Source organism: Malassezia restricta, chromosome V (genome assembly GCF_003290485.1).
Source record: "Malassezia restricta chromosome V, complete sequence".
NCBI lineage: Eukaryota > Fungi > Basidiomycota > Malasseziomycetes > Malasseziales > Malasseziaceae > Malassezia > Malassezia restricta.
The window spans coordinates 660755-684324 of record NC_040197.1 but is presented as its reverse complement, the minus strand read 5'-3'; the positions used below and the strand labels follow the sequence as shown (position 1 = coordinate 684324).

At 59.5% G+C, this 23570-nt stretch overlaps 13 protein-coding genes across 13 annotated transcripts; 6 read left to right on the top strand and 7 right to left on the bottom strand.

The window, feature by feature from the left end:
* Window positions 1-82: 82 nt before the first annotated feature.
* On the bottom strand, window positions 83-837 carry MRET_3232 (ADP-ribose pyrophosphatase; the record flags this gene model as incomplete). Its single annotated transcript, XM_027629859.1, has 3 exons — window positions 83-168; window positions 192-584; window positions 609-837. 3 exons carry the CDS (start codon window positions 835-837, stop codon window positions 83-85), a joined length of 708 nt encoding a protein of 235 aa, XP_027485372.1.
* Window positions 838-869: 32 nt separating this feature from the next.
* Window positions 870-1955, bottom strand: MRET_3231 (purine nucleoside permease; the record flags this gene model as incomplete). Its single annotated transcript, XM_027629858.1, has 2 exons — window positions 870-1242; window positions 1267-1955. 2 exons carry the CDS (start codon window positions 1953-1955, stop codon window positions 870-872), a joined length of 1062 nt encoding a protein of 353 aa, XP_027485373.1.
* Window positions 1956-2023: 68 nt separating this feature from the next.
* MRET_3230 (FAD binding domain protein) lies at window positions 2024-4165 on the bottom strand (the record flags this gene model as incomplete). The annotated part of the gene is made up of 1 exon (XM_027629857.1): window positions 2024-4165. The coding sequence occupies one exon, from the start codon at window positions 4163-4165 to the stop codon at window positions 2024-2026; it is 2142 nt and encodes a 713-aa protein (XP_027485374.1).
* A 341-nt stretch (window positions 4166-4506) lies between these two features.
* MRET_3229 (uncharacterized protein) lies at window positions 4507-5943 on the top strand (the record flags this gene model as incomplete). The annotated part of the gene is made up of 1 exon (XM_027629856.1): window positions 4507-5943. The coding sequence occupies one exon, from the start codon at window positions 4507-4509 to the stop codon at window positions 5941-5943; it is 1437 nt and encodes a 478-aa protein (XP_027485443.1).
* A 17-nt stretch (window positions 5944-5960) lies between these two features.
* MRET_3228 (chromatin modification-related protein YNG2) lies at window positions 5961-6807 on the bottom strand (the record flags this gene model as incomplete). The annotated part of the gene is made up of 3 exons (XM_027629855.1): window positions 5961-6637; window positions 6662-6733; window positions 6759-6807. The coding sequence occupies 3 exons, from the start codon at window positions 6805-6807 to the stop codon at window positions 5961-5963; spliced, it is 798 nt and encodes a 265-aa protein (XP_027485442.1).
* Window positions 6808-7038: 231 nt separating this feature from the next.
* Window positions 7039-8472, top strand: MRET_3227 (uncharacterized protein; the record flags this gene model as incomplete). The annotated part of the gene is made up of 1 exon (XM_027629854.1): window positions 7039-8472. One exon carries the CDS (start codon window positions 7039-7041, stop codon window positions 8470-8472), a length of 1434 nt encoding a protein of 477 aa, XP_027485284.1.
* A 104-nt stretch (window positions 8473-8576) lies between these two features.
* Window positions 8577-9776, top strand: MRET_3226 (uncharacterized protein; the record flags this gene model as incomplete). Its single annotated transcript, XM_027629853.1, has 1 exon — window positions 8577-9776. The coding sequence occupies one exon, from the start codon at window positions 8577-8579 to the stop codon at window positions 9774-9776; it is 1200 nt and encodes a 399-aa protein (XP_027485451.1).
* On the bottom strand, window positions 9777-12926 carry MRET_3225 (uncharacterized protein; the record flags this gene model as incomplete). Its single annotated transcript, XM_027629852.1, has 1 exon — window positions 9777-12926. The coding sequence occupies one exon, from the start codon at window positions 12924-12926 to the stop codon at window positions 9777-9779; it is 3150 nt and encodes a 1049-aa protein (XP_027485450.1).
* Window positions 12927-13063: 137 nt separating this feature from the next.
* MRET_3224 (drebrin-like protein) lies at window positions 13064-14887 on the top strand (the record flags this gene model as incomplete). The annotated part of the gene is made up of 1 exon (XM_027629851.1): window positions 13064-14887. One exon carries the CDS (start codon window positions 13064-13066, stop codon window positions 14885-14887), a length of 1824 nt encoding a protein of 607 aa, XP_027485449.1.
* Window positions 14888-15042: 155 nt separating this feature from the next.
* Window positions 15043-17661, top strand: MRET_3223 (WD repeat protein; the record flags this gene model as incomplete). The annotated part of the gene is made up of 1 exon (XM_027629850.1): window positions 15043-17661. The coding sequence occupies one exon, from the start codon at window positions 15043-15045 to the stop codon at window positions 17659-17661; it is 2619 nt and encodes an 872-aa protein (XP_027485448.1).
* A 4-nt stretch (window positions 17662-17665) lies between these two features.
* On the bottom strand, window positions 17666-19627 carry MRET_3222 (nucleolar complex protein 2; the record flags this gene model as incomplete). Its single annotated transcript, XM_027629849.1, has 1 exon — window positions 17666-19627. One exon carries the CDS (start codon window positions 19625-19627, stop codon window positions 17666-17668), a length of 1962 nt encoding a protein of 653 aa, XP_027485447.1.
* Window positions 19628-19756: 129 nt separating this feature from the next.
* Window positions 19757-21299, top strand: MRET_3221 (ubiquitin carboxyl-terminal hydrolase 14; the record flags this gene model as incomplete). The annotated part of the gene is made up of 2 exons (XM_027629848.1): window positions 19757-19807; window positions 19833-21299. The coding sequence occupies 2 exons, from the start codon at window positions 19757-19759 to the stop codon at window positions 21297-21299; spliced, it is 1518 nt and encodes a 505-aa protein (XP_027485446.1).
* Window positions 21300-21352: 53 nt separating this feature from the next.
* On the bottom strand, window positions 21353-23212 carry MRET_3220 (transcription factor; the record flags this gene model as incomplete). The annotated part of the gene is made up of 1 exon (XM_027629847.1): window positions 21353-23212. The coding sequence occupies one exon, from the start codon at window positions 23210-23212 to the stop codon at window positions 21353-21355; it is 1860 nt and encodes a 619-aa protein (XP_027485445.1).
* Window positions 23213-23570: the final 358 nt, after the last annotated feature.

Here is a 23570-nt window from a genome sequence, read left to right as displayed (position 1 = left end):
GCTGTTAGGGGGAGAGGCGTTGAATGGCGTGGTTCTGGCATTTGTCATACACGAGTCTACATTTGCAAATATTTCTGCGCAGCTACCAGGGCTTGGCCAGGCCCAGTGCCAGGCCCGTAGCCAGGTGCATGAGACGCGCGTCGATAGCGTAGCCCTGTGCGGCAAAGTCTGGCGTTAGATAGACAACGTACCATTCAAGTTGGCGGCGAGCGATGTAAGTGGCACGAGGTGCTTTTCTATGTACTCGCCCTCATCTGGGTGTGCGAGCGGTTCCGGCGCGTCATCGGACAGCGCAATATCGATCGTGCACAGCTTCATATTCGCGCCGGACATGCCCGGATCATTGTACATGACAGCACTTGTTTGTCGCACGGATACTTGCCCACTTTGTGCTCCATAGCCTGTCTCCTCAGCAAGTTCACGAAGGGCAGCGCGCTGCGCGCCACTTTGGTCCGACTCCCCGGCATCGATGAGGCCGGCTGGCAATTCCACCACGCATGCACCCACGGGCGGACGGAACTGGCTGACCAAAAGGATGTGGGGCTCCTTTGAAGGACGCTGTATTATCGCTATAATTGCCACGGCTGTCGTCAGTGCGCATCACGTACCATCAACAGGCCCTCGACGAGTAGTCCGATCTGCCGATTCCCACCAGCGCGTTTTCCCACTCGGGTCTACCCACTCGATCGCGCGAAGTCCAATCCACTTGGCCTGATCGTTCGCCAGCGGTCGTGATTGCACAATGCGCGATGTACGTGGATCGAAATGTGCCAACATGGTGTGTACCCAACGCAATGGTCGTGCGCTGCGAGCCAGCAGAGAGGGTCGTAGTGCCATGGTACACCTCCACACAGGAGGCTGGACCAGCTCTATAGGATGGTACCGAAAACGTCGCCGTACGACGGGCTACATGGGTGTTGGACGCCGTCTTTCCACTGCGTCCAATTTCCCGTGATAGCCTTTACGATCGGCTCACCTACCACAAACAGGTTGGCTAACGCAGGCTTGATCAGCTCAGTTTGCGTGCTGACATGCAAGAAATGCGTCAGGTCGTCCTGGTGAGGTGGGGCGCGATCAAAGTTGCTCGCGGCACGAAATAGAATGACACGGCCATAGTCTGCTGACTTGGCCTTGTGTGCACGCACGAGCACCTCCAGCACGGCATTGTCTTCCTGCGCGGTCAGTGCATACGTACCAGTGCCGTTCGTTAGGACCGACGTAAGGTTGCTGGCCATATGTCCGCTATGGTTAGTGGCTCATACGTACAAAGTTTTTCCCGTAAAGTACATGTCGCTGGTCGTAATGTCGCCCTGGAACACGACGGGCGGCGCCTTCGCCTTGACTTGCGGGTATGTAGCGCGTTGCTTCTTTACAGACGCATTGTCCTTAAGTCGAAGATGCTTAACAAGCTCGAAGACCCTGTCTCGTAAGTGCGTATTGATCTCAAACACCTCGGTACCGTAGAGCACTTGCGGGTACTGACCCGGCTTAGACGTGCCATAGTTCCAAAATGTGTAGTTCCAGTCCTTGGGTGCCTCTCTTGCGTCAATGCTGTACTGCAGACCCACTTGCACGGCAAAGCGTGCAAAGCCAACACTGCCCATGGTAGCCACGTCTGGATTCACGCCGGCAATGCCATTCACGAGTATGTACGTCGAGCGCAAATCAAAACGGATCGAGGACATGAGCGCCGAGACAGTGGATGCAGCATTGATTTCACCCTCACCCGTTGTGATGAGGCACACTTCTGCGTCGTGATCACACGAGACATGGGGGTACAGGGGGCTCAGACCACCGACGGTAATGTTCCTCGTAAGTGGCATCTTGCTGAGCCATGCCTCACGCTCTGGCTCAAACATTGTAATCACAAGCACCTTGGGCGCCACAACACTTGATGCTGAGCACAGCGTTGCGAGCCCTAGGAACACACACCCCACAAAGAGCCCGAGCCTCATCGTGGCAGAGAGGACAGGCGCACGTTCCAACTTCTACCTCCAAAAATGCGGCATACACACCTACATAGCTAATCCGCCGCGTCCAATTGCAAGTGGTGGTACAAAAAGTGCGCAAAGTGTCCCAATGATGGCTCATCCGAATCAGCTTTGGTCCCGAGCGTCGCTTCGTCATGTTCCTCGGTCTTATCACGAATATGGGCAGCGACGCGATCGGCACCTTCTCGGATGCCACCTAGGTTGAAGGCTGTGGGCCCGATTTGCACAGCCGAATAAGCGCCAATGCAGTAGAGAGGTATCGAGCCGTACTGCAGATCCTCATTGACAATGGGCACGCCGCTCACTTCTGGGATTTGCATCTTTTCCGCTAGTGTGTGCATGAATGGCAGCTTTCTAAAGCTGACATCGGAGCCTGTGGATGAAACGATGTAGTCCGCGATGACAGGCACGGATGTCCCGGGTTGCTGTGCATTGTTCATATACTGCGAGTCGGCCCGCGCATGGTCCTTGCGGTGCAGCATGAGCGACCACTTTTGTGTTTGGGCGTCCCATTCGGCATCCTCGATTTCAGTATGTGTGCGAAGCTCGACGCGCCCGTCTTGAGCGTGCTGCAGAAGCACTTTGGCGTACACAGGATTGATGCTGCCGCCGTCACGACCCTCATTGATCATGTTCATGCGGTCTTTCGCATCATCGCTCTGCCAAAACTGCATTTTCTGGGCATTTGCATACTTGCCGACCCAGTCGACACTAAAGTCGAATGGCTTGACCTTGAAGAATCCGCGCATGACGAGAATCACACGCGAAAAGCCGCGACGCACACACTGATCGGTGAGCTGTGCAGACGTGAGACCGCCGCCAATGATGATCGCTGTCGTCGGTCGGCCGCTGGCGATGCGGGCAGCGATGTGCGGCGGCGGAACAGAGTACGAAGGCGCTGCGATCGCTGAGGAATGAGCCCATCCATCGCCCATGCTATTTGGCGGCGGGTGCTCATATTTGTCGCTTTCTTCGCTTTCAGACTCAGCCGTAGATGGCTCAGTGCTCGAAGAAGCGACCGACGCGTTATCACTGTCTGCCTCCGTTACACGGTCCACAAAGTCACGCTTGGTCGTTTGGCTCTTCTTAGATGCGGTCGCCAACCACGTCGGCACGCACGGCCGCCCGCCATACCCGATCGCTGATACAACATATTTGGCTCCGATGCAGGAGCCATCGGCCATATGGAGCGAAAAGCCCTCTTCTTCGTCCAGTGAGCCATCCGCACGTTCTTTTTCCAGGCGCCCGTAGTCCATGTCGATCACTTCGGCACGGAGGAGCATGGCAGGCATTTGGTGCTCGTCATCACTTGCTAGCCATTCCGAAAGAGGGCGTACTTTGCCGTCTTTGCCCTTTTGTGGATGCAGATGGTACCGATCGACGAGGTGATTCGTAAAGTCACGGAACAGAGGCGTTGAGGGATTTTGGTAATCGCGACGATCGCGCTCATTCACAACAGGACCCAGCGCACTGAACATTTGTGCCTGACGACGATGCTTGGACTGCTTCCACTTGTGCTTGCTTACCTCTCGACCCACGACGCCCGGCACCTCCAGGAGGTCAGGACGTTGGAGTGCGCCCTTCTTAGCCGACCTGCTCCGGCTCTTAGACTGCGACTGCCGCCCTGTGAGCATGTCACACACGTATGTGTAAGGTCCGGTACTTGCACGCTCTGTCTGCACAGCATATTCTAAAAGGCCATCGAGGTCTGAAGGATCAGGATGGAAGAACATGGGCGACCGGAGAAAGGGAATTTCGTACGATCCAAAGTTCCGATGCCACTGGCCAAGCCATCCATCGCCCAGCTTATCGACAATGAGTACACGCAGGGAAGACTTGCGCATGTGCCACTCGTTCTTCTGGTTGGTCTTGATGATGCGATCACTGCTCTTGGTGGGTTTGCGTGTCTCAAGCACGGGTGCAGCATGTGTCTGGCGCTTGAGCCAGTGCAGATGTTGGCGCTCATCCTCCAGATACAGTGCTGCTGGACGTTCTTCGAGCCACCGCGTCACGAATGTCAATGCGGCAGGCCCTGAGCCGATGACGACCAAGTCAAAATAGGCCCTGTCACGCACGCGGAGTGGCCGGCCGTGTGCGTCCAAGAGCGGCTCGATGGGGTATTCGCTCTCACTCGTCACGAGGGATGTGGTGATGCGATGTTGGCTTAGCGGCATTCGTATTTCAGCAGCGATGAGGTGCTGCTGCTTTTTTATATGGGCATGATAACCGCACCGGTCGTGACCTGCAGCTTGACTACCGAAAGGGTCCACATGTCCGTGCACGATTCAAATCATGTCCTTGCATTCCCCTTTCGTCTTATGTGATACTAAGGATACATGCAGCGAGTCGGCTCAGACGTCCTTATAATACTTTCATACCATGCGCATCCATAGACTCGGTTAGTAGTACAGGGGGATGCGTGCCGTGACCGTCGACCTCGGTGGGCCCCAGCGCCTTGTTGGTGGAGGCTGACGCGTCGCATCTGGGGCTGAAACACGTTACTTTGCATCGTGGCATGACGACGAAGGAAGCGACGCCGATCCGCGTCGCGGTGGTCGGTTCGGGCCTCGCCGGCCTAGCTACCGCATATTTTTTGACACGAAACACGCGTGGTGTGGACGTCACGCTGTACGAGCGACATGCAGCACTGGGCATGGATGCAGAGAGTGTAACGGTCGAGCATGAAGGAGAACACCAGCGCATCGATGTGCCGATGCGGGCTTTTTCAGCCGCCTACTATCCGAATCTTGTGGCTCTTTACAAGCATTTGCGTATAGGATTCGATCCTCAATCGTTCTCGTTTTCATTCGCTCACAAGACCAACGATGCGCATGGCGGCCCGGTGCCTGACTTTTTGTACAGAGGGAGGCGAAACAAGGGCCCAAGATGCATACGTCGTGGTTCTATGGCTCGTCCGCTTTTCTGGGTCTCGACGGTCTGGTCTTATCTTGTTATGGTAATTCTCGCATGGCTTTACACGGTCTGTGGCTATACCCCTCACCGACGCACCTTTGGCGAATGGTGTGACTCGATATGGATGGCACAGTCATTCGTCGACGAACTCTTGTACCCGATGTTTTCCTCTATAATGACAGCTGACATGGCAGCTGTGCGCGCCATGCCGACCCGAGAAGTGCTGGAATACGTGGCTCATACCTTCTTGTACCGCCACTACCGTGTTCGTGGCGGTGTATCGCAGGTCGTTCACGCACTGACGGACCATTTGCCAGCTGATCGTGTGCGTGTTGGCGCCACCATTACTGATGTGTTTCCTGTGGATACGCATCGCATCGGTTTGCGGTACAAGGCGAGCGATGGTTCCCAGGCCGAAGCCGTATACGATCACTTGATATTTGGGTCGCAGGCGACGCAGACAGCGATTATGCTGCAGTGGTATCATGACCACACGCAGCCATCGAGTCGCGCTATTTTTTGTGCACAGCAACTTGCACAGCTACGTGCGTTACACTACAAAAAGAGTACCGTCGTATGTCATACCGACACGGGCATTTTGCCACCTGATGAAGCAGACTGGCGCGATCTCAACTTTGTGACGCCCGCATGCAAGGGGGCACACGATGCATATACGATGGCGACGCATGTCATTCATCGCTCGCCTGCCCAGGTTGTGATGCAAACGACGAATCCCCTCCCTCAACTCTTCCCAGCCGCCGACAAGACGATCCGCCAGAGTACGTTTGACCGCTTTGTCCTCACCCCCGAGGGTCGGCAGGCCCGAGAGCACTTCTTCCAGAGGCGCGGCAAACGGCGAACGCTAGGGCCGCTGCAAGGCTCACCCGATGGTGGCGGCGGTGGCGTATGGTTCACAGGCAGCTGGAGCTATGGCGTGCCGCTGCTTGAGGGCTGTGTTACCAGTGCACGCCTGGTCGCCGAGCGCATCTTGCAGCAGCACGATCTTGATGCATCGCATATCGCTTCTATTCTCGACTAGTGTACAGGGTATCATAGCTATGTACGTCGCCGTTTCTTTTTCGCGAGGCAGTCGCTGCAAACCCACATTTGGGGGAGCGGCTTGGATACGCCGACACACCCAATGTGGAACCACTCGAACTTACAGTCATCCGAGTCGCAGCCGATCATCTCGCCAAAGGATGGGCGCTGGCAGAAACAGTACAAGTTCTCATCGCGTTCCTCCTCGCCGTCAAGAGCCGCAGCTTCCGACACACCGCGGCTCTCTGTCTCCACCGCTGTCGGCGGCGAATGCACGCTGCGACCGCGGCCTGTCGTCGCTAATCCGCGTTTCTTGCGCACGCGGCCCTCATGGCCCTCTGTTTCAGCCTCGCCAATGCCAGCCTGCAGTAGCTGGGCAGGCAGCTGGGCAGGGTCCGTCAGCTGTGGTAGTTTGGGGACGGATGATGAGACGCTCGCGACGAGATCACTGTTGATGAGCTGAAGATCTTCGACGAGGCGCTGATGGTGCGCGTACACTTTGCGCCACAGCACATGCGCTAGCTCGCGTTTCTGCGCCGACCATTCTTCGACGCGCGTGTAGTCAGCGGCCACGCGTGCGGCCATCTTGTCCAGCTTCGTGCGTACCGCCTCTGAGTTTTCATTCGTCTTGTCCATGTATGTGCCAAACATATCTCGCATTTGCGACTCTTTGGAGGAGATACGCGAGAGCCATTCTGCGTAAGTGGCGGCGTACGTACCTTGTACCTTGCCATCCTTGATCTCTATCTCGCGCAAGATGTGGCTGACTTCCTGCGGCAAATTATCCAGCGCTATGCATGAGCATATATCACGTACAGGAAATGTACTCGGACGTGAGCACGGCAATCTCGGCTGGGTCCTCCATCGCCACCGATCCGACAGAGAGCGAGCCGCGCACCGAAGTGGCTTTTGCATCACGTGATCTGTAGTACGAGAAGAGGAGGGACGATGCGGAGGCGACGCGTCACGCTGGGCCTGCGCATCGATGGGAGGTGCGGCAGGGAGGCTGCTAGCAGAGCGGCCTTGCCTGTGCAGACGAATACATGCCGGGCGAGCGTGGTCTGCGCCTGTGTCGCAGGCGCACGCCGTTCCGTCGATGCCTGTGCTGCATGCCACGCACGAAACCAAAAAAGAGCAGGCGCAGCTGCTTGATCAGCTCACGCGCCTCTCTCGCACGCACCCTGATATGACAGCCACAGCGCTCGTGCAATGGTACCTTGAGCGCGTGAAAGAGAGCCGCTCGCGACTGGCGAGCGGTAGTGCGGATAGTCCTGCGGCGGTGGCGATGCTCATGCGGTACGCCACGCGGCGCCGCGATATTGATACCCTGCGTCGGCTGCGTGCGCCTGCACGGCACTGGACGCGGCAGTGTGGCAATTCGCGCCATCTGCAGAAACCGAGTCTTTCGACCAAGCTGCACAGCACGCTGTTTGGTCTCGCAGCACAGCATGATCATTGGCCGGTGATGTACAGGCTGGTCCAGGACAAGTCGCCACGAGACCGATGGACGCCGTTCATGTGCCTCGCACTGCTACGGGCCAAAAGCACGACGGACATGATCCAGGCACGCGATCCGACAGGGCCGGATGCCGAGGCCAAACGGGCGCTATGGGGCCTCTTTCTTCATGAGTTTGGGCACTACTTGGCCATGGTCCGCCATAACAGCACGACAACGGCGCCGCCGTGGATTCTTATGGCTCTGATGGAGCTGTATGCGCGCTGCGGCAACGATGCGCACGTCTGGCAGCTGCTGCACATGTACGTGGCCAGCATAAGGCGGCCTGAGATGCGCCAGGAGGGCCCGTTGGTGCTGCGCAATGCGCCGTGCCGTTTACTGCCTCAACCGACCAGCTACATACCCGGCCCCCGCCTACTCCATGCGGTCATGCGTGCGTACGCGCGGCGTGGCGATACGGCTGCGACGCTCTCGGCGTTTGCGAGACTCACGAGCACATCTGTGCCAGATACCTTTACGACGTGTGAGATCCCGTGGCACGCGACCGACGTCGTGTTGGAGCCTAGCAACACCTCCATCATTTTGGCTATGGACGCCATGCTCCAGCAGCGCGGTGTTGTCGCGAGCACTGTCCCGCAGCTCTTGCACTTTCTCAAGCAGGTCGATCGCTCGTGGGGCTCGTGGCGCGCACGCCACGAGCCTGCCGCGCGCCCCATGTTTATCAACCTGCGCACGATGCGGCACGTCTTGACGTGGTGCCTGCATGCGAACGCCCACGACGAAGTGCGCCATGTCCTGCGTTTTCAGCAGGGGCTGCTGCGCCGCGAGCTTCGTTGGCACACGAGTCCGCACGCCCGCCCCGTCTGGCTGCAGGACCCGAACGAATGGGCCTCGCTCCGCCGGTGGAGGCATACGCTGCAGCAGCTTGTCCAGCGCCGTTGGATCAGCGAGCGGCAGGAGCGTGCGCTGTACGTCAAGGCGCTGCATGTCGTGCGGCACCGCGTGATGGGGACGGCGCGCAAGATGGCGCACACGTTACACCGACACATCATACCCTCGTCCGGCACGTCGTAGCCTGATCACCAGCTGATCCATAGCCATCGATCCGTGTCCGATCCACCTGGCCTGTGGCGGGACATAAATGGCGTGTGGGCCCCGTGGCGTCGCCGGCCGTCGGCATGAACCCGTGGCAGTGGATGCAGATGGTGTCAGGTGCACCTACGGACGCAGCGTGCGCCCCGCGCCCCGAGGTGGGCATGTCCCTCCTCTCGACGCCGCCGGCGCCTGTGCCAGCGGCGGCGCTCAAGCATGATATGGACCCCACGACGACGGCGATGCTCGTCCCGCCGTACGATGCGGCGTCACTTGAGCTGCAAGTCATGGGCGACGAGCCGTGCGACACCGAGTCGGTGATGATGCGGCCGCGGCACGCAACGACGATCGAGATCCCACTGCGTCTCGCATGGCCACTCATCGAGGCGCCGACGAATCCGTACGTGGACCTGCCGCGCCACCTGCGCCACTACGGCCTGGAAGCCGAGGCCCTCGAGTTTGCGCGCTCGCACGCGACATGCGACTTTGTGCTGGAAGCGTTCCTGACGATGCACAAGCTGCCGCGCCAGGAGGCATCGGGCGCCTCGCTCGTGAGTCAGGCGGGGGAAGAGCTGCTGCATGCGCTCGAGCAGGCCCTGCGTGCGCGCGAGCCGAGTGTGCAAGAGCAGCTCGCCTGCACGGCCATGGCCGTGGCAGCTGTGCCTCCCGAGCACGTAGCGCTTCCACCGAGTGTGTGCCTGCCATGGACGAACGGCATGCGCTCCCTGCCGATGCCAGCGATGCCGACGCACATCCTCGCCGTGTGTGCGTCGACCATGTCCACCGAGTTCGGCCACTGGGCCTCGACGCCGTGCACGCTCGTCCCGGTCCACTGGATCGTGTATGTGCTGCAGTGCACGCAGCTGCCTGCTGTGCCTGCACAGGCGGCAGCGGCCGCTGCGTCGCAGGGCCAGGTTCCCCTCGTGCCGCTCGCCGTGCCGTACCCACAGCACTGGGCGATTCTGCACCGCTGGCTGTATACCCGCGACATGGCTAAACTCTTGGCGAGTCTCGTGCCTCTCAGCGCCGTGCTGCAGTACGTGCATGGCCACGGCACCGAGGGTCTCGGTGCGTCTGCGCCGCTCGATGCGCTGGCGTGCGTGTCGCTTTCGGTGCTGGTGCGACTCGCGCTACGGATCCGCGCTACGTGGCACAATGCGCAGAGCGTCGGGATCATCGCCGAGGCGTTTTGGACCACCCTCGCACGAGCTTGGGACATGGTCGTGCATGCTATGGTTCTGCGCAAGGCACGCGTCCCGCCGCGTGTCGTGCCGGCCAGTGCCTAGCTACCACCGGATATGGAGTGCGCGCATGCGCACGAGCGGCCGCGTGATGGCGATGCCGATCACCAGCGCGGCGATCGTCAGCACGAGCTGCGTCTTGTTGAACGAGGCGTGCAGGCGGTCAAACTGGCCGGATGGCGACGCAAGCGCATATACCCAGTCGACGCCCGTCGCCAGCACCATCGACGAGCTCTCCAGCAGAGCCGGCGACGTCGTGATGCGATCGACGAACGCCGCGTCCTCATACAGGCCCGTGATGCGCGGCAGGGACTCGTTGGACAAGAGGCCGCCGTTGTACGGCATGAGCCGCTCCTCCGCCTCCGCCGGCGTCGGCTTGCCGAGCGGCCGGCGCGGATCGACAAGACGACGCGGGACCAGCACCAGCTCGCTCGCGTTCGTCGCGAGCACGAGGCTCCGCAGCGCGACGCCCAGCCCCGTGCGTGTGGTGCCGACCGCCCGCACGGCCATCGGCAGCGCAAAGACCTGCGCATAGGCCACGGGCGGCGCACTGGCTGCAAGCGTGCCGTTCGTGCCAGCCCGCACGAGACTCGACGACGCCAGACCCTGCGCACCGCGCGCCTCGCGCTCATACAGCTCGATCGACACCAGCGCGTGCGGCGCCTCCGCCTGCGTACTGGTGTACACGAGCGTGATCCAATGCTCGGTAAACGTCACGTGGATCGCATCCGAGGCGACGTTCGGCACCTCCAGGTGGTACACCATATCGCCGCTCACCTTGTCGATCACATAGACGTGCGCCATCCGTAGCACGTCATTGTAAGTCACAATGACGCGCGCATGCGCATTCAGGTACTTGTACAGCACCGAGCGGTCTCCACGGACCCGCCCATACCTCGCGACCGGCTCGCGACTCGCATCGCGCATCGCCACGACGCGGTCCGACAGCGGCATGCGCCACGTCTGCACAGCCATGCCACTGGGCGTCGTGAGCAGACCCTGCAGGCCGTCGTCGTCGGTACGCACCACATGCAGCGCAGCATTCACCTCCACATGACCCGAGGCACACACGGCGTGGACGAGGCCGTCGTGCACCAACACATCGCTCGCACGGCCCGTGCACAGCAGCGCATCCGACGGCTGGCCGACGTGCTCACCCGTGAGCGGATTCACATAGTACACGTGCGTGTCGAGCCCCTCGTCGGTGTGCACCTCGGCGACCACGCCCATCACAGGCGCCATCGGACGATCGAAGGCGAGCGTGTTGCTCGCCCGCGTCTGGATCAGGTGCGTCACATTCACGTGCGCGCCCTGCTCGTACGGCACGACAGGGCGCGCCCAGAGCAGGTAAGAGCCATCCAGCGTGACCTTGATGCCGTACAGCTTGCCGTAGCGCGACGCAGCGACCGCGACATGGTCAAAGCCAAAGCGGTCGTGGTACAGCTTCGCCATGTCCGACGGCGTCGCCTCGCGCGGCGCCGTCTGGTCCGCATCCGGGAGCGAGTCCAAGCGCGGGCCTCCCGCGATCGGCTTCTCCACGTACGTGTCAGGCTTGTGCCCCAGCATCGCCTCGATCTGGCGGCCCAGCGACAGGAGCGCCCGACGCAGTGGGCCGCGGGCAAAGCGATGGAGGTGTGTGTGCAGATGGCACAGCTGACGCGCGTGTCGCAGCCAGCGATCGACGAGCGACTCGTTCTCCAATGCCTCGATCGACAGCGGCCACGCTGGCATGGCGTGCGACGACACAGCCGCTTGGCCAAGAAGCTGGTCGGCGAGCGGCACAAGAAGCGTGCGCTGCGGCTTGGAGAGGCCGTGCTCCACGACCCACTCCTGCACACCATCCACGAGCATATGGACACTGCCCGACTGCGACAAGAGCACGCACCGCACCGCCAGATGGCCACTCTCCAGCACACGGAACTCACTCAGCACCGCGCGCAGCGGACCATACTGCGCAAAGTCGTATTGGAACATCATGCTCGACATCGTGCCCATCTGTTCATCCACGACCTCGTCCACACGGAAGACCTCCTGAACGAGCATGTGCATCGATGGATCATAATTCATGCGCAGGACATACGCTTTGCCATCCAGATCCAAGCCACCGTCCAACACGGCATCACGATCGAGCTCGCTAAAGCTGCCAATCACATTCATGCCGTCTCCTGTTGGCGACACATACACAATCTCGACAGCACCGTCCGCGTGGTGCGCCAGAAACACACCGCGGTTGCCGAGACCCACGTCCTGCAGGCGCGTGAACGGCGCGCCGATCGACCGGAGCTCACTCAGCACCACATCGCCATTGATGATGCGCTGCGCACGCACAACGCCGTCGTCGTCCAGCCAAGCCACGTGTGGACCGCTCTGTTCATTCGCATGGTAGGCTTCGTTGATGTGCCTCCGTGGACGATACGGCAAAAACACGATCGATCGGGGATCTTTGATCGTGTACGACATCGTATAGTCAGCAGACGTATCGCCATCGATCGTCAGCTCCGTGAACCGCAGCGCAGAGCCCTCGTCACCCTGGGGCACATGGCTCACGACCTGGAGTCGGTCGTTGTATGGCGTGACAAACTGCACGACGGCGCCACCATTCGGCTCCCACTTCCATGCGAGCTTCTTGCTGGTAAAGTAGTGCAGCATACCACCCGCGACAATGAGCGCATCGGTCTCGCCCGTGTCCCATGACGTCGCGTACACGGGCAGGCCGTCGACGGCGGTATCGTTCAGCGTATGCTCCCAGTCGATCACACCGCGATCGCCAACGAGCATGCGCGCGATCAGCGTGTCGTTGTTTTGTGAGCTCACCATAAGCATGTCCTCGTCAATCGAAAAAAGGCCGTGGACGGTTTCGTTCTCAATAAAGCGGCGCCACGCCATGGCCCCGTTGCGCGGGTTCAAGCCAGCCAGTACACCCGTATCCGTGAGAGAAATCATCGCCGTAGACGACTTCTCATTCACATCTTGTGTATCGCGAATAAAGCGCTGCATACGCGGATGCAGCAGCCGCATCGTCGCCGTCGACTCGGTCACAGGCACACCCATGTACAGCGACCGATGCGCTACGGTCGGCGGCGCCTGCTTCCTCGGCGACAAGAAAGACAAGAACGCATTTGCACTGGACTGCTCCGGCACAAGAGACAGCAGCACGGCTAGACACACCAGCACAGGGACCAGCCGCGCCAACATCGCGAAACCAGCGTTCGTCAAGCCACACCCCTGCCGGGCTCGCCCAGGACGCAGATGGACATCACGTGATATGTCGAAAATGGAGGCGCTCGAACCACGCCCAGCGCCGCCACCCGGGCCGGAAGTGTGCGAGGGACATGTCGCTCCAGGTGAATTTGTCGTCACCGGCCATCCGCACCGCGTACGAAAAGGTGCTGGACGGGGTGATTGACTATGTCGTGCTCTCTTACAAAAAGCTCTCGAATGATCTGGACGTGACAGCTGCCGCCAAAGGCTCCCTCGACGACCTCGTTGAGGAGTTTTCCGACGGCAAGGTACAATATGCCCTGGCGCGCGTGAGCGACCCTAACACCCACCTGCCCAAGTTTGTACTGATCAACTGGTGCGGAGAGGGCGTGCCTGAGAACCGCAAAGGCCTATTTCCGCCTCATAGCGCCACGGTCGCCGACTACTTCAAGGTGTACCATGTGTCCATCCAGGCACGCACCGAGGACGATATTTTGCCTGACGCTATTCTGCGCAAGGTCATGGACAGTAGCGGCAGTAAGTATGGCACGGCGAGCTCGCGTGCCCCTGAACCGATTGCGCCTGTCGGCACTACACATAAGCCGGTAGGCACGCCTGATATTCGAGGCATGCAAGCCAAGGCGCCCAAGAGCCATGAGACACCTGGACCGGTGGGCACAAACTATACACCTGCTCGTGAAGAGCTCAAGCAGCTGCGTGAGGGCAAGCTCTCGAATCCCGCGCCGCCTTCCGCGCCAAAACCTGCGGTGCCCCAACCCGCGGTGCCCCAGCGCTCAGTACCTCAGCCCTCGTCAGCGCCCAAGCCTGCGCCTGAACCTGCGCCTGAACCTGCCCCACCCAAGCCCGCAGAAGAGGACAAAATTCAGCCGGTCGGTACATCGTACACACCTGTATCGTTGCCGAAGCCCGGAAAGCTCTCTCTTGATCGCACGATGCCATTTTCCCAAGCTCATGCACCTACCGGCCCTGCTCCACCTGGTCGACGTACTGCTGCGCCTGGCAAGCTGACGTGGAGTCAGCGTCAAGAAAAGGCTCGACAGGAACGCGAGGCCGAAGAGGCTCCCGCGGAGAGCGCTCCCTCGGTCGACCATGTCGTCTCCCAGATGAATCGCGCCTCGGTGAACGAAGAACCCCCTGCACCTTCCGCACCTCCTGCACCTCCTGCACCCCCAGCGCCACCAGTACCCGAGCCCACAGCGTCCGCAGAACCTCCTGCGTTGGATGCGCCCGCATCAGGTGGTCAGCGTGCCACCGTTCTGTACGACTATGATGCTCAAGAAGACAATGAGCTCACGCTGCGCGAGGGCGAGATCCTTACAGCTATTGACCAAGTCGACGAGGGCTGGTGGTCAGCAACAGGTCCCAGCGGTGCGACAGGTCTGTTCCCCGCCAACTATGTGGAGCTGTTGGAAGAGGCAGAGCCGGAAGCAGAGACGACCTCTGCCCCGCCACCACCACCTGCCCCACCTGCTCCTCCGGCGCCAGAGCCCCCTGCAGTGGAGCAGATCCCACCCCCACCGCCTCCGCCTCCTACACCACCTGCTCCTCCGGCACCGGAACCCCCTGCAGTGGAGCAAGTCCCACCCCCACCGCCGCCGCCTCCTGCTCCCCCCGCTCCTCCGGCACCAGAGCCTCCCACAGAGGAGCAAGTCCCACCCCCGCCGCCGCCGCCTCCCGCACCACCGGCTCCGCCCGCTCCTGAACCCGAGGCCGTGGCACCCCCTCCTCCGCCGCCCCCGGCCCCACCGGCAGCAGCTCCTCAGGCCGTCGCGCTGTACGACTACGAGATGGACGAGGACAATGAAATCACCCTGGCCGAAGGTGACCAGATCGTCGATATCGAGTTCGCCAGCGAAGACTGGTGGAGCGGCACGAATGCTCGGACAGGTGCCATGGGTCTGTTCCCTGCCAATTATGTAGAGCGACTATCCTAGCATGGTCCGTGCACAACAGACACGTTGGTAGAACCCAGTAGGTCCGCGACACGCCACGCGTCAAGGCTGCGCCAGCGGTGTCAGTTTTTTCTCCCACCTACTCACGGTTGGCTGGCTGGCTGTGTGTACTGTGACGACTGCTTGTGTGTCTTTGGATGAACGTACCTGACTGTGCATCTATTACACCTTTGGATCTCGACACAAGCTTTCGGCACTGCACACTGCCACCCCGTGATGAATCTCCCGATCATGCGTTGCCTACTGATCCCACGCCCTCGTCCGTGGTAGATGTCTCACAGCTGACGCCCCAGACGATAGCGCGTATATTTGCATTCCTCGATCCCATCTCTATCGTTCGATGTGGCTCAACGTGCCGTGCATGGCGCGCGATCGCGTCTCTGGACACGACATGGCGCGCGGCGTTTATGGTTGCGTCGGGCCTCGAAGAAAGAGAACACACATTGCATGAGCACATCAACGATCCTGCATGGTCCGCGCTCCGTGTCGCTCCGGCATTGCGTCGTATGGAGCCGAGCTGGCGCGGCGAGTACGTCGCCCGCTCCGCCCTGTTGCGGCGGTGGCGCAAGTCGCGCACGCCGACGGTGCTTACGGATCCGCGCATCGGGACGCTTAGCGTGCTAGCCCTCTCAGCATCGCGCCGCTTCGTGCTTTCTCTCTCGAATGACTTTAGTGTCGCATCTCGATCGAATACCCACACGGGCAAAGTCGCCAAGGACTTTTTGGACGCACACGGCTTTTCAGCGCGCACACCAAATGGCCACCCCAACATCGATCTAAGTCCGACGACCACGGCTCAAGCAACTGACGCATACGCCTCACAGATTGTATGGGGCCTCGCCTCCGGCGACATTTCTCTCACGACTCTCGACTGGCGCGGCCAAAGTGCGCGTGGCACGATCCATAATCGAGCCTTTCCCGCGGGATACGCCCATTCGGCACCCGTGACCGCCATTGGCATGACGTGTGCACCCGGCCATGGCGGTGTCTACTCAGACGAACGGCATCGGCAGCAACTCTCGATGCTGGGCGAGCTGTATGTGACGTTTGCGACGGCCGCCGCCGATGGCTCCGTGAATGTATGGCACCCGAAGCACATGGAGCCACTCTGGTCGGGCACGGCCGCACACCACGTCACGCACCTTGCCTATGCGCCAGCCCATGGCATTTTGGCCGCCGCGCGTTTGGATGGCACGATCATTGTGTGGCAGAATGTATGTGTGCGCGATATGCTCGCCGAGCGACACAACTACCCGGGCCCACAGCGCATCGTCATTCTTTCCGGTCGCACACCCGTCTCAGACATGGTGCTCGATGCATCGGGCCTGTCGCTGCTCGTGCACCACAAAGATGCGCGCGTGTTCTTGCGTCATACCATCGGCAGTCAAGTATGCACGGCCGTGTTTGGTGCACCAACGCTCTCGGCCATCACATGCCTGCGGTGCGACTTTGACATACGTGCCAAGCCACCGCCGCTTCCTACGGCGCTTGTCGCGCGCATGCAAGCATCTCGTCTGCAGGAGCACAAGTTTGTTTGCGCTGGCACGGCGTCTGGATGTATCGGCGTGTGGGAATGGGATGACGATGGAGAAGTGTACGATGAGCAGGCGCAAGTAGCGTGGCAGGGCGCAGAGCCCGCGGTAGCAGAGCGCCAAGTACGCCCAGCGCTCGTTATCGAGGCGCATCACACAGCCATCACGGCCCTGGCGTTTTCGCCACTCCTACTCTTTGCCGGTTGTGAGGACGGCACGATCAAAGCTCTCGATGCTCTCACAGGCTCGCTCGTGCGTGTTTTCAACGAGCGCGCAGCTCGGCGGCATCCAGCGCGGATGCTGGCGGCCGGCGAACTTACGCAGGAAGAGGCCGCGCGTTTCCGTGTGACGCACATGATGGCCGCCGACGACATGTTTGTGGCCGCGATCGGCATGCACATCCTGTCGTGGCACACAGACTCTGAGCCAGTATCCCAGGCGCCGCGCACGGCGCCGCGGCGGAGCAAGGCTTCGGTGCCGGAACGCACGCGACTTAAGGCCGATTTCGTCCAGGACGTGGAAGAGGGTCAGCACCAGGTGCGAATGGAGCGCGACAAACGCGCCTCGTCTCAGGCACAGCGCGCCGCACTCGAGTCAAGCGTGCATGGCGCTCTCGATGAAGATGTCGCACTGGACTATGCGCTGATGCTCAGTCAGCAGGAGGCATCAGGCGTCGATGACGATTGGTCTCCTGAACTCATGTACGATTTGGAAACGCACGAAGGCGATAGCGATGCAACGCCTCTATCGCCGCCCCTCGTGCCCGTACGTGACATGGCGCCGACGTCGCGTGCATGGGACATTCTGTGTACGGCTGGGCGCTCTGCATCGACGACGACCAGCGGCGACTCGCATCCCAGCTCGTGGAGTAAGTTGCAGACAGTCGCTGTGCCACGCCATGCACGATTCGGCAGCCCCGAAGGATCTCTGAGCTCCATGTCGTCGAGCCTCACGGGCAGTCTGTGCGACTGGCCCGATATGCGCGCCGAGAATACGCGACCATCGCGCTCGCCGCACTCTCTAGGCGCATGGGCCAAGCCATCGCCGACACTACGTGCCGTTGACTCGGTGCAAGCACAGAGCGCGCGCCGTGCTGGTAAAAGTGCGCTCGTCGCTGAGCGCACCGACAGCCGCCGTGTGCCGCCGCTGGACGACGACATGGACGACGACACACGACTCGCCTTAGAGCTCTCGCTGGCCGAGTACAGGTCGCTGCATGAATAGTACACTATGCTTCGTCATCTTCTACGACATGCGCCGTCTTTTCGAGCAGGCGCCGCTTTTGCTCACGGACCTTGCGCGCAAGACGCACAGCCTGCTGAAGCGGTGCGTCAGACGCCTCGTTCTGCAAGAATGCATCGACCTGCGACTGATCGTTCGGTGCGAATTCGACCTGGCTGCGTCGCTGCTCAATCCATGTGGCGTTCATGCGGATCTTGTCCAGCAACGGACGCACCGCCTCATTCAGGCGCACGCACGGTGACGTCTTGAGAGCGCGGCGCAGCTGCACAGTTATGGGGATCACGAGCTCAGGGAAGGCAATGTGACGCGCTTGGGTAGCGAGAAACTCGAGGAGCACATACGCAAATTCGTCGGCAAGCTGGTCCGCATAGATGCGTGTGCGCACATACGCGGCAGGAGCACGGAACGTCGTCTCAAGATCAAGTGGCTTGAGCGTCGCGCCCTTGCCGCGTCGCTGGAACTCGGCACTCTCAAGCACCTCGATAATCAGCGGTGCAAGCGGCACATAGACATGCGTTGCCTGTATCAGGCGCAGCATAGACTCAATGACATGCAGGCGTAGTGGGAAATAGCGAGACATGGGCACGAGACGACCGACACCAAGGGACACCTGCACGAGCGGATAGATCAGCGGGCGCATGTGGCTCGGCACGCCTTGCTCGCGGTCAACGTGGCACGTCTTGGCCAGGACCAACGACCAAAAGTCAAGGCAGTGGAGGTAGGGCCATTGGAGCACAGTTTGGAACTGTTCCTGGGTCTTGAGCTTGAGACAGTTGCGCAGGGAAATGGCCAATTGGCGGATGAACCCAAACGCCTGTTGGTAGCTCGCGTCCGCATGCAACGTAAATAGCTCACACGCAGTGTTTTTCATGAGCGCGATGTGCTCGAGCGTATGTGGCTTGGTGTTGCGTGTGTTCCGAATCAGGGTATGGTACGTGCTCTTAAGGCAGAAATCCACCATGTCGTCATCCAGCGCCGAGGCCGTCGTCACGTACAAGCATGAAAACGCAGCGAGGCGAATGCGGTCCTCGCCCGATGACCACTGCCCCAGCAGCGCACGCACATAGTCACGCGCCACACGTCGGTCCTGATGCAAGTAAGGCACCATCTTAGCCGACTCGTTGAGGGCCACATAGACCATGTCGGCCTCAGGCAGCGTTTGCAGAAGCTTGATCACGCTCATAAAGTAGCTGCGCACGGGCCGGTGTAGTATGTGCCACTTTTGTGTGTGTGTCTGTACCTTAAAGCGACCATCTGCGGTCTTTTTGTAAGGCACATGGTACTCCATCACCATCGGCATATACTTGAGCGTAGTGATTATTAGCTTAGAAAACACACGGCTGTCTTGTACGTGAAAGGCATGCTGCACCTCATCATCATGTGAACTAAGGACAGAGCGGAAAGCCAGTAGCAAGCGCCGCAAAGCGCGCGGCGAGCGGTGCCGTAACAAACTTTTTTGCCACTGCTGCAGCATGTCCATCGTCAATAGGCGCTCATCTTCCTCCTCCTCTTTTTCCTCGTCTTCTTCTTCTTCTTCATCCTCGCCTTGACCAAAGTGAAGAAGCTCTTGGTCGTTTTCTTGAAGATACTTGTAAAATTCAGGGTCCTTCTCGGCGAGCTGAGCCAGGTCTTGGGCATGCGCCTCGGCATCCTCGATATCATCAACCTCATCGAGATCATCGTCGTCTTCCTCTGCCTCTTCTTCTTCGTCTTCGCCTTCCATACCTTCACGGAATCCACCGCTTAGGAAATCGTCGACGCTCATGGCAGGCGCCTGGGACTCGACCACCTCAGGCTCCTCCTCTTTCTCCTCAGTTGGCTCATCGTTGACACGCTTTCCCTTGTTTTGTGTGTACTTCTGCTTCTTCTTCGCATCCTGACGCTGCTTGAGCGTCTGGTCAAGCTTGTTTTTCATAAACTTTTTCGTACGCTTCGTTAGCTTGGCCATCGTCGCGGTCGATACCTGTGCCTGCTGCAGGACGACTTTTTTTGGGCATCGTATCTCGGCCGAAGGAAGCGTCGTCATCGTGCATGAGGCCAGGTCCCAAAGCATCGCGACGCGTGACGTCACCGCTCCATGGGGAAGATGACGACCATCCCAGTGAAAGTAAAGCATAATGGGAAAAATGTACGTTGAATTTGCTGACGCGCAGTATGATGTATCTATGAATCTTGAGGGTACAGGCCTGGATTTCAAGCGTGCCATTGCTGACGTCACGCATGTGCCACCCGAACGCCAAAAAGTACTCATCAAGGGAGGATTGCTAAAAGACGATACCCCATTAGGCAAAGTGGGTGCGCGCGCGGGTCAGCAGTTCATGGTGCTGGGTGCTGTGGGTGAGCTGCCCAAGGCCCCAGAAAAGCCTGTGCAGTTCCTGGAGGATTTGCCGGAAGATGAGCTCAGCAAGGCTAAGGATCTACGCGTGGGTCTTGTGAACCTTGGTAACACCTGCTACTTGAATGCTACGCTCCAGCTGTTAAGAGCCATTCCTCAACTTGAAGATGCTCTGAACTCATTTCCAGGCCGCATCGGCTCGAACCAGGGCGATGCTAGTTTTACAGCCGCGCTGCGTGATCTGTTTCAGGACATGCGGAAAACCACCGAGCCAGTGCCGCCATTGGTGCTGCTCTCGACGCTGCGCAAAATTGCTCCACAGTTTGCAGAGATGTCGAGCACGTCTGGTGGATTCGCACAACAGGATGCGGAGGAGGCATGGCTTCAAATCATCCAGGCCTTGGCATCGTCTCGTGTTGCTGTAACGCCGTCCGAGCCACTCGTGGCACAGTACCTGACTGGTCACATGTCCATTGAGAGACGCTGCAAAGAGGCCCCGAACGAAACACCCGCACAGCTAGATGAGCCGTTCCAGATACTGCAGTGTACGATTTCTAGCCAAACAAACGACATGGAGTCCGGCATTTTGGACTCGTTCTCGCAAAAGCTGGAGAAGCATTCAGAGCAGCTACAGCGCACAGCAGTATACGATGAAACTCGCCGCATCACCCGCCTTTCTGAATACTTGTTTGTGCACTTTGTGCGGTTCTATTGGCGCCGCGACATTAACAAAAAGACCAAGATTATGCGAAAAGTCAAGTTTCCTAAGGAACTAGATGCCAGCTCGCTTGTGACGCCAGAACTAGCCCGTCGATTATCACCTGTCAGTGCCAAGATACGCGCTGTTGAGAAAGAACGGGCCGATCGAGCCAAAATCCGTGCGCGCGCCAAGGAACGGCACCTGGAATTGGGCGCCGTGGAGGGCGGTGCTTTAACAGATGAGCAGGAGCGTGAGCAGCGATCGAAGGAAGCGGCCGACATTCAAGCTACTATCGATCCTGATTTGTCCAGTGATCATGGCTGCAATGTCAGTGGCCTGTACGACCTAGTGGGTATTGTGACGCACAAGGGCGCTGCAGCCGATGCCGGTCATTACATGTCATGGGTGCGTAAATCGGCTGTGGATCCGCCGTCGGACTCGCTAGATGCGCCATCGCAGGACTGGTACAAATTCGACGATGATAAGGTGACGATTGTACCGCCTGAGAAGATCGAGATGTTGTACGGTGGCGGCGAAGATTCGGTGGCCTATATCTTGTTGTACCGCGCCAAGTCCCTATCATAAAGGTACGTAGTATAAGGAAGTGGATGTGATATTGAGCATGTGCTCTAGCTATGTTATCCCTCTGGATGGATGGGGGCATGCTCTGGTGGCACCATGTGCATATGCGCTTGTCCATGGACTGCGGCCGCTGCAGCGGCCGCCGCCGCCGCTGCTGCAAAGGGATCGTTGCGTGTATTGGTAGCCCGGGGCACCTCGTCCTTTGTATGGACCAGTTCATTGGTCCGTCCTCCCAGACCAGCTGGTCGGAAATGGGTCTTGAGATGCTGCGATAGATTGTCGGTCCGGCCGAAACTCTTCCCGCAAGAGGCAATGGGGCATTTATGAGGACGCTCTTGAGTATGGGTCCGCATGTGACGCTTTAAGTGCTCGAGACGCTTGAAACGCCGGCCACAGTGACAAGCATGCAGCTTGTCAGCTGAGCTCACCACCAAGGGCGGCGGTCCAGACGACCGTCCACGCATGCGCGTGGGGCTTGGTCCTTCAAAATCGAGTAGCGCCGATATATGGTCACCAGGCATACTAATACTGTGTGACATTCGTGAGCCGCGCCTTGGCAGACCACTTGGCGTGGCCGGAGATGCAGGAAGAGGTGAGGCAAGGCACCCCATGCTTTTGGACGCTGTCATCGGCGAGGACATATAATCGGCATCCTGGTACGTCCATGACGGTGCCGGATTTGGGGTCTTGGAATACGGCGTATAGCACTTGCGAGCCATGGATGCATGGTTCACGGGCAAGCTATAACTGCTAGCCGGCACAGGAGATGCGGGTACTGATGGTCGACGCTGGACCGGTGTGAATGGTACAGACGGCTGCGTCGGCTCTTGGACCATAGTAGATGGCATGGGCGCAGAGAATACGCGCGACATGACCGGAAGTGACGGTGGTGGACCTGCCTCTATCGGCATCGAAGGTATTTCAGGATGTGGCATGGGGGAATAGTACGGCGTCGGAACAAAAGGGTCGTCCAGCAGGTGGGGACCGGGGGTGGTAGGCGGGCCAGGAAAGTGGCCTGGTACGGGGCCAAGGGCGGGGGAAGGTGCCACAGACGACGAAAGAGGCGATGTGAATGCAGGATGCACCAAAGATGCATCGGTCATATCATGGAGTGGCATCGGCGGAGGCAAGGGCAAGGGCGGTTGGTCCATGTAGATCGGTATGGTGGACGACTTGCGCGGTGTAGGACTCGATTCGAAAGCCAGGTGTTGTTGAGGCACCGATATGCCTCGATCCGGCGTGCCACACGGGGGCGAATATATGTCCGGCATACTGAAGCGTGGCTGTACAGGCAGATTGAACTCGGGCGTGGCAACAGAGGCACACGAGCTGGTCGACACGGACGCGGCGTGTCTCATGGCCGGATCCGACTGGATCCTAGGTGTCATGGGAGCTGGCAATGGAGCTGCGGCAGGCGAGGCCTGCGGTGGTATGTCGAATGCTTGGCCAAGATCATCCGTGGACGACGCATGCGAAGACTGAGTAGAGTTGAGTCGTTGAGGCGCCGATGGCGTTTGCGGAATAGGTGAGTCCGTAAAGGGCGTCGTATATACAGAATCATAGGACGGCAGTAAAGCCGGTTGTTTCTCGGGAGATTGTGTTGGGAGTTCGGCGTGGCTGCTTCGAGAATGGGGCGTGCTAAGTGTGAGCGATGACACACGGTTCAGGTCAATCGTCAGAGGCTCATGCGACGCATCCCATGAGACATTTTGTTTGACATGAGAGCCGAGTAGGCCTGATGGCGTGAACGGCGCCTCGGCCTCGGGGCCGAACACGGAGGAGGGGAGGGAAGGATCAAACGGGGCAGCCGGCGAAATGGATGCATCTGAAAGGAGAGAGTCCGAGCTCGGTGGTACTTTGAATTCATGCGGACTTGTGCTGTGGTCAGCCGCAGCCGTCTCTGTACCACGAGGCATCTGGCGGCTGAAGAACGGTTTGGGGGAGAGGGGCGAGGGTGGAAGAAGAGGACGTGCACGCGCACAAGATCAGACAGCCAAAATCAAACCAAGTACACGTTCACAGGGATCGCCCTCAGAATGGGTCCCACAATCCACAAAACGAAGCGAAAGTGCGTTCAAGGCGCAGCCGACCAAAGAGTGCGCCGCTGTGGCACGATTTTTCCCAGCACGACAGCTTCGCAGCGCACTCTCGCCAGTTCTATGCCGACAGGTCGGCCGATACACCACCACGTGGATCAAGGACGCGGGACCAATCAATCTGCCGACGTGTAGAGTCGCCGCGATGCAGGCAGGCCACGCATGTAGAGAACGGCCG